Source organism: Primulina eburnea, unplaced genomic scaffold, assembly GCF_022965805.1.
Source record: "Primulina eburnea isolate SZY01 unplaced genomic scaffold, ASM2296580v1 ctg739_ERROPOS11973397, whole genome shotgun sequence".
NCBI lineage: Eukaryota > Viridiplantae > Streptophyta > Magnoliopsida > Lamiales > Gesneriaceae > Primulina > Primulina eburnea.
The window spans coordinates 2204869-2218371 of NW_027331510.1; the positions used below are offsets into that span (position 1 = coordinate 2204869).

The following is a 13503-nucleotide window of genomic DNA, read 5'->3' on the forward strand; positions in this document are numbered from 1 at the left end:
TAATTTTTCAAATATTTAGAATTAATTAAATTAATTAATCAAATTGATTGTACAAATTATATAAGACGTCATGGGTCTATTTTATGAGATCCGACCTAAAAAATATTATTTTTATGCTAATATTATTCTTTTTCACTGTAGGTATGAACGAATCGATCTGTTTCACAAGCGTATTCTTTGATATTGTTTCAAGGAAGACCTAATCTATGAATAACGAAAACTAATATAGTGATCTCTTAAAAAAAATATGAAAATAAATACTTCTATAAAATAAATTAGTTGATGTAATAATAGGAAAACTTGAGAATATTTTACACTGTTTTGAAGTTTTTTATAGTTGGATGAAATTGTTACACGTAGGTCATGAACCCACCTTGTTCCAAACTTTTAGGACTTGGTTTGATGAGCTACAAGTCGTGGACTACACTATTTTTAAATCAGAGAATATTATTCAATCAATATTGGTCACCCGTTCCATAATCCAGCATCAATGTTCAAAGATGAGCTTTCCCAGGGCCTGCCTCTATTTACAAGAGAGCTTTACCACGAGAACCAACTAATATTAATTAAATATATTTTGATAAATGAAATGTGTCCAACACAAATACGGGGAAGTTGGTGAAAAATCTTCAATCAAAACATTTCTTTGGGTTCACACTCTACCCACAAAATTGTGGTACAATGTCATACAAAATGTGGTACACTTCATGTGAAAATGTGGTACTAAAAAAGTACCCAAAGACTGAACACAAAAAAATCGACGACTGAAGACTGAAGGTCAATTTCCGGATGCATGAATGAGGAGATGAACACAATTTGATACAGAATCTGGCTCCCAAAAAACCCATCAATCAAATCGAAACACAGCCTTGAAAAAGTCTCCAAAACCTGATCACACTGACTTGAATTATATAAAGTTACAAAGAAATATGCTCAAAAATAGTGAATAACGAGCACAAAAAAATTTAAGAGATACTTTCACAAATGCAGAACAACCACATATACAAACAAAGACCACTCTGCATGATTGCATCTAAACCTGGTACAAACAAATAGAGAAGTCATGGACACTAGATTTTTATCCACTTCTTCCATTCAACGCACTGTGAGGTGCATCTCACTAGTATGACTTATCGAACAAGATCCCATCTGGACTATCCTTTGCTAGAACTGGGGGGTTACTGTCGATACCTGCCGTTACAACACTACACTTCCACAACATTCCTTCAATTTTGTATAGTTAAATCTTCAATTCTGCCGATGGGCTTTGGTAAACAAACAATTTGATGGGCTCAAGTGCATGTGCATGTGCATGTGCTTATCCATTATCTCATAGTAGTCTCTTTATCGGCTAAATGATCGACAAATATATGCAACAATTAAGCATACCATTTGGCATTCAAGAAATTTGATTCTTTGTAGTTAACCTCACGTTTGATTTTTATTTTATTTTTTTATAATCTAACATGAAAACGTTGTCTTAAATTTCTCTATCAATAACCTACTTTGAGAAGAAGAAAAATTCACTTGATTAAAACATACACACAAATATATTATGATTGTAAAAAGTGAAACATTACCGAAGTGCAGTTGTACATGATTGTGTTACTTACAATTTAAAAAATAAAAAAACCGAAGCTCGTAATTTGAATAACTCAAACTGACAACGAATACAAAATTATGCAAGTCCCAATAGCAATGGCCTATTAGCTCAGTTGGTATAGAACGTCGTGCTAATAACGCGAAGGTCTCAGGTTCGAAGGTTCGAGACCTGCATGGGCCATTATTAATTATTCAATGTTTTGTGGTTAAATTAATATATATATATAAACAATTTGACTAGGAAACCCTAGTTGTTGTAGTATAGCTGGTGAGTATTCTCGCCTGTCACGCGGGTGACCTGGGTTCGTTTCCCGCGATGGCGCATCTTTTGTTTTTACCAATTTATCTGATAGATTATCTGACAGGCCCACCAGGACCTTTATTTAAACCTATTCAATTTCTTTTTCTTTTGTTTTTTGAGATCATCAGAAATTATTCAATTTCAGCGTCATTCCATAGAAAATTTTCAACTAAATTAACCGCGACCGTGTTGCATGTACAGAGCCGGTCTAAAGGACTTGGGAGAAACTATAAACTATGTTCTAATTTTTTTACTTTATTTATCAATAATTTGTCTTCCATCTCAATAATTTGTCTTCCATCTCGAGCGAGTGGCTTCTTCTAAAAGAACTTTCTTATATATTGCTCTATAACATATATTCTCAAATTTTAACATTAGAATTTGAGTCTAACTCAACCCCAAAAGTTAGCTCAAAGAGGAGGATTGTCCAAGTCTATATATGTAACTCTCAATTATTTTATCCAAACCTATGTGGGACAATTAACGCACACCCCTCAGACCTAACTATGAGCAAAACAGGTGACCCAACTATAGGCAGTCCAAAATCCATAATAACTTAGTTTTAAACATGTGCAAACATTACCTTATTATTGTTTCTCGGTTAATATTCTCCATGACAACAACATTATTCAGTTTCGTTTGACAGCAATCGTAGAAATCGAGGGAATAAAATATCTAAAACTGCATTTTCAATGTCAAAACTCAATCATCATCAAAATTAAAGAGAAAAAACTTATGTGAGACGATCTTACGTGTTGTAATTTGTGAGACGCATATCTTATTTGGGTCATCCATGAAAAAATATTACTTTTTATGCTAAGGGTATTACTTTTTATTGTGAATATTGGTAGGGTTGATCCGTCTCACAGATAAAGATTCGTGAGATCGTCTTACAAGAGACTCACTCTTTCAAACTAATGGAGGAATAGGAGTAAGACTCATCTTTGATCGGCTCATGCGGCATCAAGTATGTTCTCCCTCTAAATTTTCAATTTCTTTCCTGTAGCTCTAATCCTTCTTCGAATTTTCTCCGAGTTCTTTCGGCTTAGTATGGAAAAATTTCAAACTAGTAGGGTACTACGTATCCCAATAATGTAGGGATTAATGAAAAATCCATGGAACTTGTATATATTGATAAATGTAGAAAACAAATCAAATATTATACTGATTGATCAGTCATTTGATTAATAATAATTTACTTTTCCATCACCTCTTTTGATAGGTAAAAATTATCAAAATTGATTATCCTAATCATTGGTTATAAAAGCACAATTCTGTTGTTTGATGTTAATTAAATCTTTTCTATCATATTTCGACATGTATTTCAGAGAGATATGCAAGAAACGGTTACTTTCAATTACATCAGCTTCCATATTGGTACCAATAAAATTGATTTTGAGGAATACACAATGTGAACAACCCAATACCAAAATATATAGGAATATGTCTCTTGTGAGACTGTCTCACAGATTAATTTTGCCTATATTTACAATAAAATATAAACTTTTTGCATAAAAAAAAATATATATATTTTTTTCATGAGTGACTCAAATAGAATACATGTTTCACAAAATTGACACGTGAGACTGTCTCACATGAGTTTTTGTGAAGGTAGAATATGAGATAACAAACATTTATTATCTGAAATAACAAATTAAAAATCCTGATTCAATAATGCACAGAACATCTAAAATCAAAAGTCAATGTAAAATAATAATCATCCAATGGATGTATAATTTACATAATACCTAGATTTGAAAAGAAATTAGAATAATAATCTTTCACAGTACACTTAGATCGATCCAGAAAATTAAATAGAAGTAAAACCATGTGGTTATTGAATACAGTGCCCTCCAATCTCTCTTAAAGGCAGTTTTCCTGATTGAAAACCAACAAAACAAATAGAATGGTAAATGGTTCGAATTATCGTACATGGAAAGAAAAATGGAGGATTTTCTTCAGTGAAAACCAACAAAACAATGGTGAATTTAAATGGTTCGAATTATCATACATATACTGAAAAAATGTAGGACCTTTTGTATATGAAATATTATTATTTTGCCTCAAATTTTCAATATTGAATGTTTAAAATTGAAAACTTATCATTCAAACATTTTCTTAATATATTCCAGAAAATTATTATTTTATCAAATTTTTTATTCTTTTTAAAAAAGAATTTTTCGACTTTTTTAAAAAAAATGTTCACAAACCCTCTTTTTTTCGACTTAAAAAAAAAAATTATTTATTGTTCCAAAATTGTAGGATGGAAAGTGACGAAACCGAATTTTAGCGCGAAAACCAACAAGAACTAGCTTTGAATCACACACAAAAATCCTTGTATAAATCCCCAAAAAAAGCCAAAGTATTAAAAGGAAAAAGAATAAATAAATTCGTTAAAGTCAAATAAAATATTAATACAAATGAATTTGCCCTAATTCTTGATTTTATTTGGCTTTGGGAGGATTGAGTTCATCCCAAGCTTGAATCCACGTTTCCATGGCATCCGCGAGCTTCACAAAATAGGTGTCCACTTTTCCAAGCTTCTCTTTGACCTGTTTGGAGAGTTCGATGTAACACTTCTGGACAGTGAGTCCTTGGACTCCTTGGAAAGAGTGGCGGCTTGGAAGAATGGTATGATATCTTCTTGCCAAAAGATACCTTTGTAGTACTCCTTCTTAAGGTTCGCAAAAGGGTTGCTCGCTTTGCTATGCCAAATATATGGGAGACCAGTTTTCACTCCCAAGTTCAGATGGTCACAAATAACCTAAATACATATGATCAGTTAAAACATCGAAAGAGTGCTACATAATCTTAACCATTCTAGTCCTTCAAACAAAAGACAAAACGAGGTATAGTTTGTTTATGTACCTTGGTACACCAGCCAGCCCACATATCGTCGTATCGTCCGATAGGCTGGCCATCTTCCATAAGCCCGAAGTACATAGCAGGGCCAATAAGATCACGATTGAATGCCAGATTCATCCCACATGGGAAACAACTTGCCTTTTGGAATTGTTAATACTACATCAACGTACCTGAAATACATGCCAAACAATATATACAACCACACATGGAGCAACATTCTGAGATTCTTGAATGGAAATGAAATGCATGGAGCGACATTCTTAGATTCTGGAATGGAAATGAAATGCAGGGAGTATGCTATATGTATGTTTTACCTGGTCATGTTTCTCTCAAGAGGCTTGACAAGCTGTGTGGGAGCGTCGGGATGTTCAGCCACAAGCCATGCGAAATGGCCGTTGCCACGCCTTCCCGGAGGCTGCACGGGTATCCACGAACGAAATCTGTGCCTTCTCTAAAAGGATCATACAATGTATTGAAGAAATGTGGAGTTGATGGAGATAGTAGATTCTTGATGTGTTGTTCCAAGGCATTAATGTCTTTGCCTGTGGGATCTTTTGCAACCTACAAAATAACATCAATACTAATTTATTACTATTTGATCATGCGAGCCAAAACTTGATCAGCTAGCTAGCCTTCATATAAGTTTCATTAACTTATCTTTATTGCTTTAATTTTGGTCCAGAAAATATATTCATTCCATCATTTGATTTTTGGGATTTTCTCTAATTTTCATGATCAACGTCTTTTAGACTTTTGCTCAATGTCAACCATATTTTTTAATATAAAAAAACCGTAACACTCACACACACATACCAACCAAATTTCTATCTTTTGCTAATATTTGACGTAGTCTTTTACTAAAAAAAAATTTGAGTACTAATACCTCGATAATTCTTTTCATGCTATCAAGTTTTTAGTTTTTGAACAAAATTTAGTTAATCTTTCAAATTTATTCGTGGATCACTAGAATTTAATTATTAAAACATGACAGCTATATTGAAAGGTGACACGCAAAATTATAAAATACGCGATTTATAATCAGTAACGAAGCAAATACAGTTTCAAACGCAGAAAATTAGAGTAAAGGCTTACGAACGAAACAGTCATCGTCGATGGTGTAGATATACTTCTTCTTCGAAACCATGTATCCGAAGCACCGGCAAGCCGAATCTTTGAACGAAATACACGATGCTTTCGGTCCCAGGATCTTGTTAATGTCGTTCCGATTGTACAATTCGTAATCGAATCCACCGGGGACCTTAATCGTCTTCGAAGGATCACCATCCTGCACTATGATAAGATGATACGGCTGGAAGAACAGCCTCCACATCTCTAATAAATCGAGATTCCGTATGGTCGGAAACACGATATCAAGCTCGTCTTTAAGCGGTGGCGGAGCTTCAGCGGCGGCCATTGGAGCGGAGTTGGAGGTTGTTCAGTGTTGTGGGGTTAGGGTTTGAAGTTTAGAAAAAGATTACGTGGTTTGATTTATATATAGAGAGAGATTGGTGTCACGTGCGGCGGGGGAGTTGTCGGAGGGGATTTTTGCATGGTCGGGGACTCGTTCAAGTCAGATAATTTACCCGATTATGTCGGGTGGCCGTTTGTTATTTTTTAAAAATTAATTTATTTCAATTAAATAAATATTAGAGCAAATATTTTTTTTACCTTTTCTGTTTAAAATAATAATTGATTTTTCTTGTATAGTGTTATGTGTTCACCATGTTAACTTCATATATTAGGTAAATAAAATAAAATATAATTATTGGCTTATACTGAAAAACTATTCGACGATATGATTTTTCGAATATATATAATATATATATATATATATATATATATATATATATATATGTATATAGTAGAAATTTTGTTTTGTATATATATATATATATATATATATATATATATATATCACACACGAAGTATATATAAAACAATAGATATAATATAAATTTAAATATTATAATTCATATTCTTACAATAAAATTTAAATTAAACTGAGAAAAAATTATTACTAAAAATTATATATATATTTTAAAAAATAAAATTAAATATGATGAATTATTTAATTATTAATTAGTTTTGCGTCTCGGTCTAGTTCCTTTGGGAAGAAGTTGATAGGCCGGAAGGGCTCGCAGAGGTTTGTTGGATGGCCCCGACTGGTTTGCCGGAGGCCGGAAAAGTTGTACGAATATTAAGTATTTGTGTCAGAATCGGATCGATATGTCGTCCAACCGCAACTGTTATTGGTAAAGAGTACCATAGATGACGAGTTTGATTTCCTCTATTCATTCTCAATTCAAATGCTAACAGATATTATATAGATTTGTGTTAAACTATGAGTTGCATTTTTTCGCTATTCGAGCTTTGGTCATGTAGAACGACCACTGGCAGAGAGCTCATCACAATTCACAGTCGGGGAGATTCAGTGAAATATGTTTAGAAAATATTATGCATCGAAATTAACTTATTTGCAGTTGGGGGCTATGGCAGAGTTCCAATGTTCCATCATACCCGAGGAAATTTGATCGATTTTCGGATGCTCGTGTCAGCGGGAAAACACAAAAGCTAACCAGATCTGCTTTTCTATTTTTTGTACTTTGTACATATCTATAATAGCGGTGGTTAGTGGGTAGAAACCCGTATATGGAAACCATTAGGCGCTTCAACCCTTGGAAATTTCATTATCTTGTTTCTACCTGCTTCTTCCCATTTGTATTGTGTCACGAAATAGTGAAGGAAAGTAGAGATTTCAGCCAGGCCGAGTTCTTTACCGGGGCACTGCCTAGTTCCACCTCCAAAGATCAAGAAATGGTGTTGGTTCTCTAGGCCCCTTTCCTGCAATTTTGAACACTAGTTGTCTTAGTCCGTGTTCATTTTATATCACTTTGAGAATTAACGAACCCAAGTAGTATATGTGGATGGAATTAGAGAGGGACTTGTTATTACGAACCAGCCATCTCCAAGGATTGAAGGATAATGGATCGGGATAAAGGCAAGGATCGTAGTTGACTTCTCTTGTGTAAACATATATCCTCCACCCTTGTGGAATCATGTATCCTGAAACAGAAACATAAAAAAGAGACTAGTTGTTATACAGTGCACCAGCGTGACTTGAGCCAAAATTTTATACTAGTGAACCACTCGTTCGTTGACTGCGTGAATCATCCAAAATGATGGACAAAATAGCTTATTTGGACATGCTTATTTGGACATACAGGGTCATCGATGCGGTGTCATGTTTGGGGACGGGTAGTTGCCATGTGGATCTTGAGAGCAGTAGGGTTCATACATAAAAATGTATCTCTTTTCATATCATTGCTCAGTATGCAACTGCTGTTTTTTTATGTAAATCATATAATGTTTATAACGTCAATAAGCCAAAGAATCGAAGGACTACTCCTTGACCCAGTGAATCCTTACGGCCTTGTGTGCTTAAAACATAAAAGTAACAAAAAAGAATGCATATAAGTAGGGAAAACATTATAGACACCGTTTATCCCCATATCTCTAGTTGTTTTTCTCAACACTCCATTCACTATTGTAGCTAATCTTGACGTCTCATATATGACCTGCAATGAGAATATAATTTTGCGTCAGCTTGTTGAGATCTTGATTAGTAAATATTTCAGTCGACAGTTTTTGATACTCACAGCACGTGTGAAGCGCATCGATTTGTAGTCGTTATAATTAATTGGGTCCTCTGGCCTTTTTCTTTCTCTAATGGACGTATGTTCTTTCTACAAAAGTTGAAATTAACTCAGGATAAGAAGTATTTATGTAGCCGAGATGGGCATACTTGTGACCGAGTGTTTCCATTTACCCTTAATTCTTCGAGTACTTTTGGATGATCATGAAGATATTTAATGGCCATCATTGACGTAGTCGAGACCGTCTCATATCCAGAATACAAGATTGTGATGACAAAATCTATTATGTCCTCATCACTTAGCTTGATATCATTCTGTTCATAGTTAATTAGGAGATAAAGCATGTCATTTTGGGTTTCTCCAGACGCTCTCCTCTTTTCTACAAGCTCCCTCAACAAGCTTGTGATTGTTTTCCTAGCCTGTGCCGAGTTTGATATGTAAGTATTCTTAGTAATTCCTTGGCTAGAATTCAGTAACTAAGTAACAAGTTACCTGTAATCCACGGTTGTAGTTTGTATTGGGTAGGTTGATAGGCAGAGAGAGAGTTCCTAACACTAATTTAAAGAATTCTGGCATGAATGTTCTAGATATGTAGCTGGTTTCGTTGGTTGCTATTTGCATCAGTGATGATAAAAAAGCCATCTGATAAAAAATAATAATGGGGGTGTTGTGTTAGAACAGAGGCACGATGAGTGTTATCGAGTATTACTGATTTAAATGGTTCTTGAATTAGATCAAGAGTTTCCAATGCAAACCTCCTTGGTTTTCTCTTGAATGTCAATGTATTTCTTATCCCAGTTGCTGAGATGGGATCTCATGAAACTATCGATTTTTGGCAGAAGTTGACCTTTGATCATGGTGGGGTTTATGAGGGAGAGCAATGCCCCTCTCATGTACTTGTGAGCAGAGCCGTGAATTGCTGAAATGTTGCATTTGCCTAAGATGTCCAGCATCGACTGGGGATATCCAGGTAAAAGTCCTTTTGCTTCATTCACTAGAATATATCTATTTAGCTCGGGATCCATGGAAACAATAGTAGGACAGCCCAGTAAGTGGGATTTGAAAAAACTCCCATACCTGTGTTGCCACAAGGACGGAACTATTAATCAAAATTATATGAAAAACACTAAATGATCGATCATTAATCAAGAAAATTTTATAGCATAAATGTAATCTGGGCGAAATTGTCAAATTTTATTAACGTGAGTGCGCTTATAAACCAACACATTTGATTGCGGCCTGTCAAATGAGTGCATACATTACTTTGAAATATCTTCTTCTGTTTTAGCTGTTTTACATGCACATTTCAGGCATCCACTATGGTGGTTGTTTAAGGCTTTCAAGTTTGTCATTCATCTATATTTGTGTTAACAAACAAGTTGTTGTCTGAACACATGGAATATGATATAATTCATGGAATCTGTTATTTGCAGAAAGAATGATACGAAACCTCGATCTCTTCCTTCTCATGAACTCTGGACCTTGCTTAAGAAATTCTGTTGTCTCTCCAAAAACTGGCCATCCCATGGTACCAGGAGGTAACTCTTTCTTCCTGTACCTGACCTCATTCCATCTCAGTAAAGCAGTACTCAAGATGCAGAGTCCCCATGATACCACTAGAATTACCAGCAAGGCAGCCATTAATTCTCCTTTGAAGCTTTAAACAATTCAAGAAGGAAGAGAAGAGATCTGTAAAAGGTATGGGTGTTGCTTTATTTCTTGTTGGCATTTCGTGACTTCATGTATGCTTTTATAGACTGCGGAATACCAGTATGAATACGGTGAGAGAAAGAGGCCTAATCCGCCAAAACCATGCACACTATGAGGTAGGGCCTAACTTTAATTTTGGAAAAGGGATTGAAAAAGAAAGTGATAATAATACGAATATCATTAAAATCAAGAATCTTGAAAATGCGGTTCAGCATAAGATTTAGTTGGTTTCTCGAGTTAAATGTAGTCTACACAATTCCAATGAAGGTGAGCAAAGGTGGTAAACTACCATCCAATTCCAAAACTTTTTTTATGAAAAATATAAGAATGCTGATTTTGTCAGAAGATATCAAGTTGCTCGAAACTCAATGGTTTTTTTTTTTCCGACTTGTCCTTAACTGTGATTATTACATGGTTGAAGTACCTTTTTAGGTAAGGATCTTTCCGCTCAGCAAAATTCCAAACTGAATGAGTTAGCATGGAGTATGATACAGAGAAAGAGGTCTCCCCCAATCAATATTGTCATAAGAAAGATACTAGGAAGACTGAAACATCAACTTTCGTCAACTTCATCCATCATAGGGATGTCCATAAGCTTTATTGTACTTTTTTAATACCCTTATCTTAACGGTTTGGTTATATATTAATGTTTGTGATAAAAGCCTTTTGGTTAGAGAAATGACCTTTGACTGATGTTAGACTTACTTATACGAGCACATGCGCAAGACCTCTTCTGAAGCAAAGCACTGGGGACTCCATGCTTCACATCCCTATCAACTACATCCATCCATCAAATAATCAAATTACTAAAAACCTCACTTCCCTTGTCTTTTTTACCAATATCACACTTGAAAATTATTTTGCTTCTAAAGTCATGATTACTGTCCTGTTCATATCTTATTTTGATTTCTTAATAAATGCATATATCCAATGGATAGCGTTTTTTAAGTGTAACAAGTCGGTGCCTGCTGGGCGGTCAAACTATCTGAGAGTTGCAAGCTAGTTGCTCTTCTCGATCGAATACAAAGCCCCACGCCCCCTTCCCGTTGTTACTTGAAACAGTATGAACTACAGCTTCCTATGCTCTTTCGGGATTTTGATTGTGGTGAGAATGGTGCTGTTCACCTTCTACATAAATTGCAATAGCGAAACAGTAGGCTCCATGTCTCTCTCACTTTTTTTTTCCTTTTTTTTTTTTTATTTGTGAACATGTAGGCTCCGTGTCTTTGAAAACTCAATGGAATTCATGGGTAAAAATGGGAAGTATGAAATTTCAATTATTTTTTTTTTTGTTTAAAGGGGTCGATGGTCTCTGTTGTATTCATTTGATATGTTTATAGGTATATAGTATTGATAAATCGCAGTCATATTCATTGGATTGAGCCAAGATTTGTACGATTATACATATACTTAGACCAGTTCTACACGTGACAGCTTGTTCGTGCTCGATTATTAACTTCTGCAGTCCTAAATTTGCGGGCAATTCCCTGAACGGTGCATGCTACTCTTGTCAGATTCGCTTTGACCATGTTGGACTAAATTAAAAAATTCGATGGATAATCTGAATCGCTGCTCCTTTTTATGTTTAAAATATCTTTACAGAAATCAATCGACAATTATATATATGCAGTTGAAAACATATGTATTAGTTTTCCGTCCTTGCCATTATAGATGAAAAAGATTCATAGGTAAAAAAATACCACCCGAAATTTCTATTTGGAAAATGGTGTTTCTTCATCTTTTGCATTTTATTTTTATAAATATTACGTCATATCAATGTGAAGAAGTGTGTGTGTATATATACATGAGCAATTGATGAAGAGTGAGAGTGGGAAATCATAGGCAAAGAGACACATGCACTATCTGATCATCAGTAAATGAAAAGTCCAGATGTGCACGAGGGCTTCCAGTTTGTTTGTTTGTGCTTTTTAATACTTCCCCATCTTTCATTACAAATATTATTATTAGGTTTTTTTTATTAAAAAAACGTGGTTCGGTATATTTTTATCTTTACCCAAATATATAATTCTGAGAATGTGTACAAGTTGTATACCCCTTCATGACTTGGTTTCAGCTTGGGAAGAGCGAGACACAGTGTCGTGGATGCGAGTTGATCGGCCAACCGCAGGACTTGTATTTTGGTCGTGGATGCGAGTGGAATTATGCACGTCGAGCTTACTTCTTGTGAGATAAAAGAAGAATGATGCCTCCATAAGGATATGGGTCATCATTAACTCGATTTGTTACTTGGATAACTCGAATCAAAGCCAATATACCGGGTGCTATCCTCAAGAACCCGGGCACTACGCCTCTTCCCGGTGATCAACCAACAGCCCGGGCTCTCAAACAACCATCCAGGTACCTTACTTCTCGGGCCACCTCGAGAATTGCACAACACTCGAGTGTGATTGATACATGACGTCTAATCTGTCAGAACCACTTGGACTTGGAGTGTCCTAGAAGCCATCAGAAGCTATAGTATGGACAACCGACTTGCCATACTTAGTAGATGTCACGGAAATCGAGGTACCTACCTCATTTTTTACTATAAATAGCAGGTATACTTCTTATGTAATGATTCTGAAATATTTGAAGTCTCAAGCATTATACATATTATCTCTCAAATATTGCTTGTGTTCATCTGAAACCTGCTGACTTTAGCATCGGAGTGTCTACGCCGGACATCCCTCCGGCACTCATTCACGAGTTCTTTTCATTGTTTGCAGGTGCTATCACAGTTGTTATCTTCCCTCAAATTCTCAAACACTATAAATTATTGATTTGATTCGTTGGAGCTCCTTACTTGGTTCATCCATCTCAGCGAGATCACGTCAAAGAAGAATTAGAAAAACGAAAGAAGATGCGTGTTTATTTTATCACAATGTGATTTACTTTGAGAGGGACATCAGAGGAAACACGGGCCTTAGGCCTGACTGTAATGTGCACGTGTGGGGATGCATCCACGTGCACTCGTTTCTTTCACTGAAAAAATGATTGGACTTTTTTCTCTCTCCAAGGCCCCATTATCTACTTATATTTACATATTTATTTTTCCCAAAAATTAACATATTTGTATTATCGATAACTTATAGATAATTTGATTTCAAGATATCAAATTTGTGGACAGTTGATTTCCCTCCCTTCGAGTTTGTAGATCGACTACTTGTACATAGAAACTCTTGCAACAATATGGTCGGAGATAGAGATGAGCAAATGGGAGGTACAAGCACGATATAAAGCTCCAAAGGTGTATGCTTCCGACCAACATATAGCGAAAGAATCCAAGCTTTATGGTTGGGCCAGCATCACGAATTCAATAATACATTCTTTCCCCACCCCATGTGTAACCAAGCCTTCCTTTCAGTCTTGTAT

General features: G+C 35.3%; 1 protein-coding gene, 1 long non-coding RNA gene, 1 other non-coding gene and 1 pseudogene across 10 annotated transcripts; 2 read left to right on the top strand and 2 right to left on the bottom strand.

Annotated features, from left to right (window-relative positions):
• The first annotated feature begins 1700 nt into the window (after positions 1-1700).
• TRNAI-AAU (transfer RNA isoleucine (anticodon AAU)) lies at positions 1701-1783 on the top strand. The gene has a single exon. It is a non-coding gene; the product is annotated as a tRNA-Ile (tRNA).
• A 2417-nt stretch (positions 1784-4200) lies between these two features.
• LOC140821936 (probable UDP-arabinopyranose mutase 1) lies at positions 4201-6221 on the bottom strand (annotated as a pseudogene).
• Positions 6222-6840: 619 nt separating this feature from the next.
• LOC140821709 (uncharacterized) lies at positions 6841-13304 on the top strand. 8 transcript variants are annotated; one of them, XR_012115824.1, is made up of 5 exons: positions 6841-7020; positions 9261-9391; positions 9855-10119; positions 12206-12689; positions 12858-13213. It is a non-coding gene; the product is annotated as an uncharacterized lncRNA (long non-coding RNA). The 8 variants fall into 8 exon arrangements; XR_012115823.1 differs by having other exon boundaries at positions 12206-12657; positions 12858-13212; XR_012115828.1 differs by lacking the exons at positions 12206-12689; positions 12858-13213 and adding an exon at positions 13286-13304 and having other exon boundaries at positions 6844-7020.
• LOC140821705 (cytochrome P450 85A1-like) lies at positions 7027-10080 on the bottom strand. Its single transcript, XM_073182266.1, has 8 exons — positions 9872-10080; positions 9177-9498; positions 8914-9063; positions 8595-8840; positions 8425-8511; positions 8265-8343; positions 7725-7831; positions 7027-7609 (listed from the first exon to the last, which is right to left on the bottom strand). Exons 1-8 carry the CDS (start codon positions 10060-10062, stop codon positions 7397-7399), a joined length of 1395 nt encoding a protein of 464 aa, XP_073038367.1. The 5' UTR covers positions 10063-10080; the 3' UTR covers positions 7027-7396.
• Positions 13305-13503: the final 199 nt, after the last annotated feature.

Coding starts and splice junctions, on each gene's coding strand:
- LOC140821705 (XM_073182266.1), bottom strand. CDS start 10,062: ATGGCTGCCTTGCTGGTAATTCTAGTGGTATCATGGGGACTCTGCATC. Junction 7,832..8,264: donor TAGAGATATGGGGATAAACG/GTGTCTATAATG, acceptor TTTCTGTTTCAG/GATACATGATTCCACAAGGG. Junction 7,610..7,724: donor TCAATCCTTGGAGATGGCTG/GTTCGTAATAAC, acceptor TCAAAATTGCAG/GAAAGGGGCCTAGAGAACCA.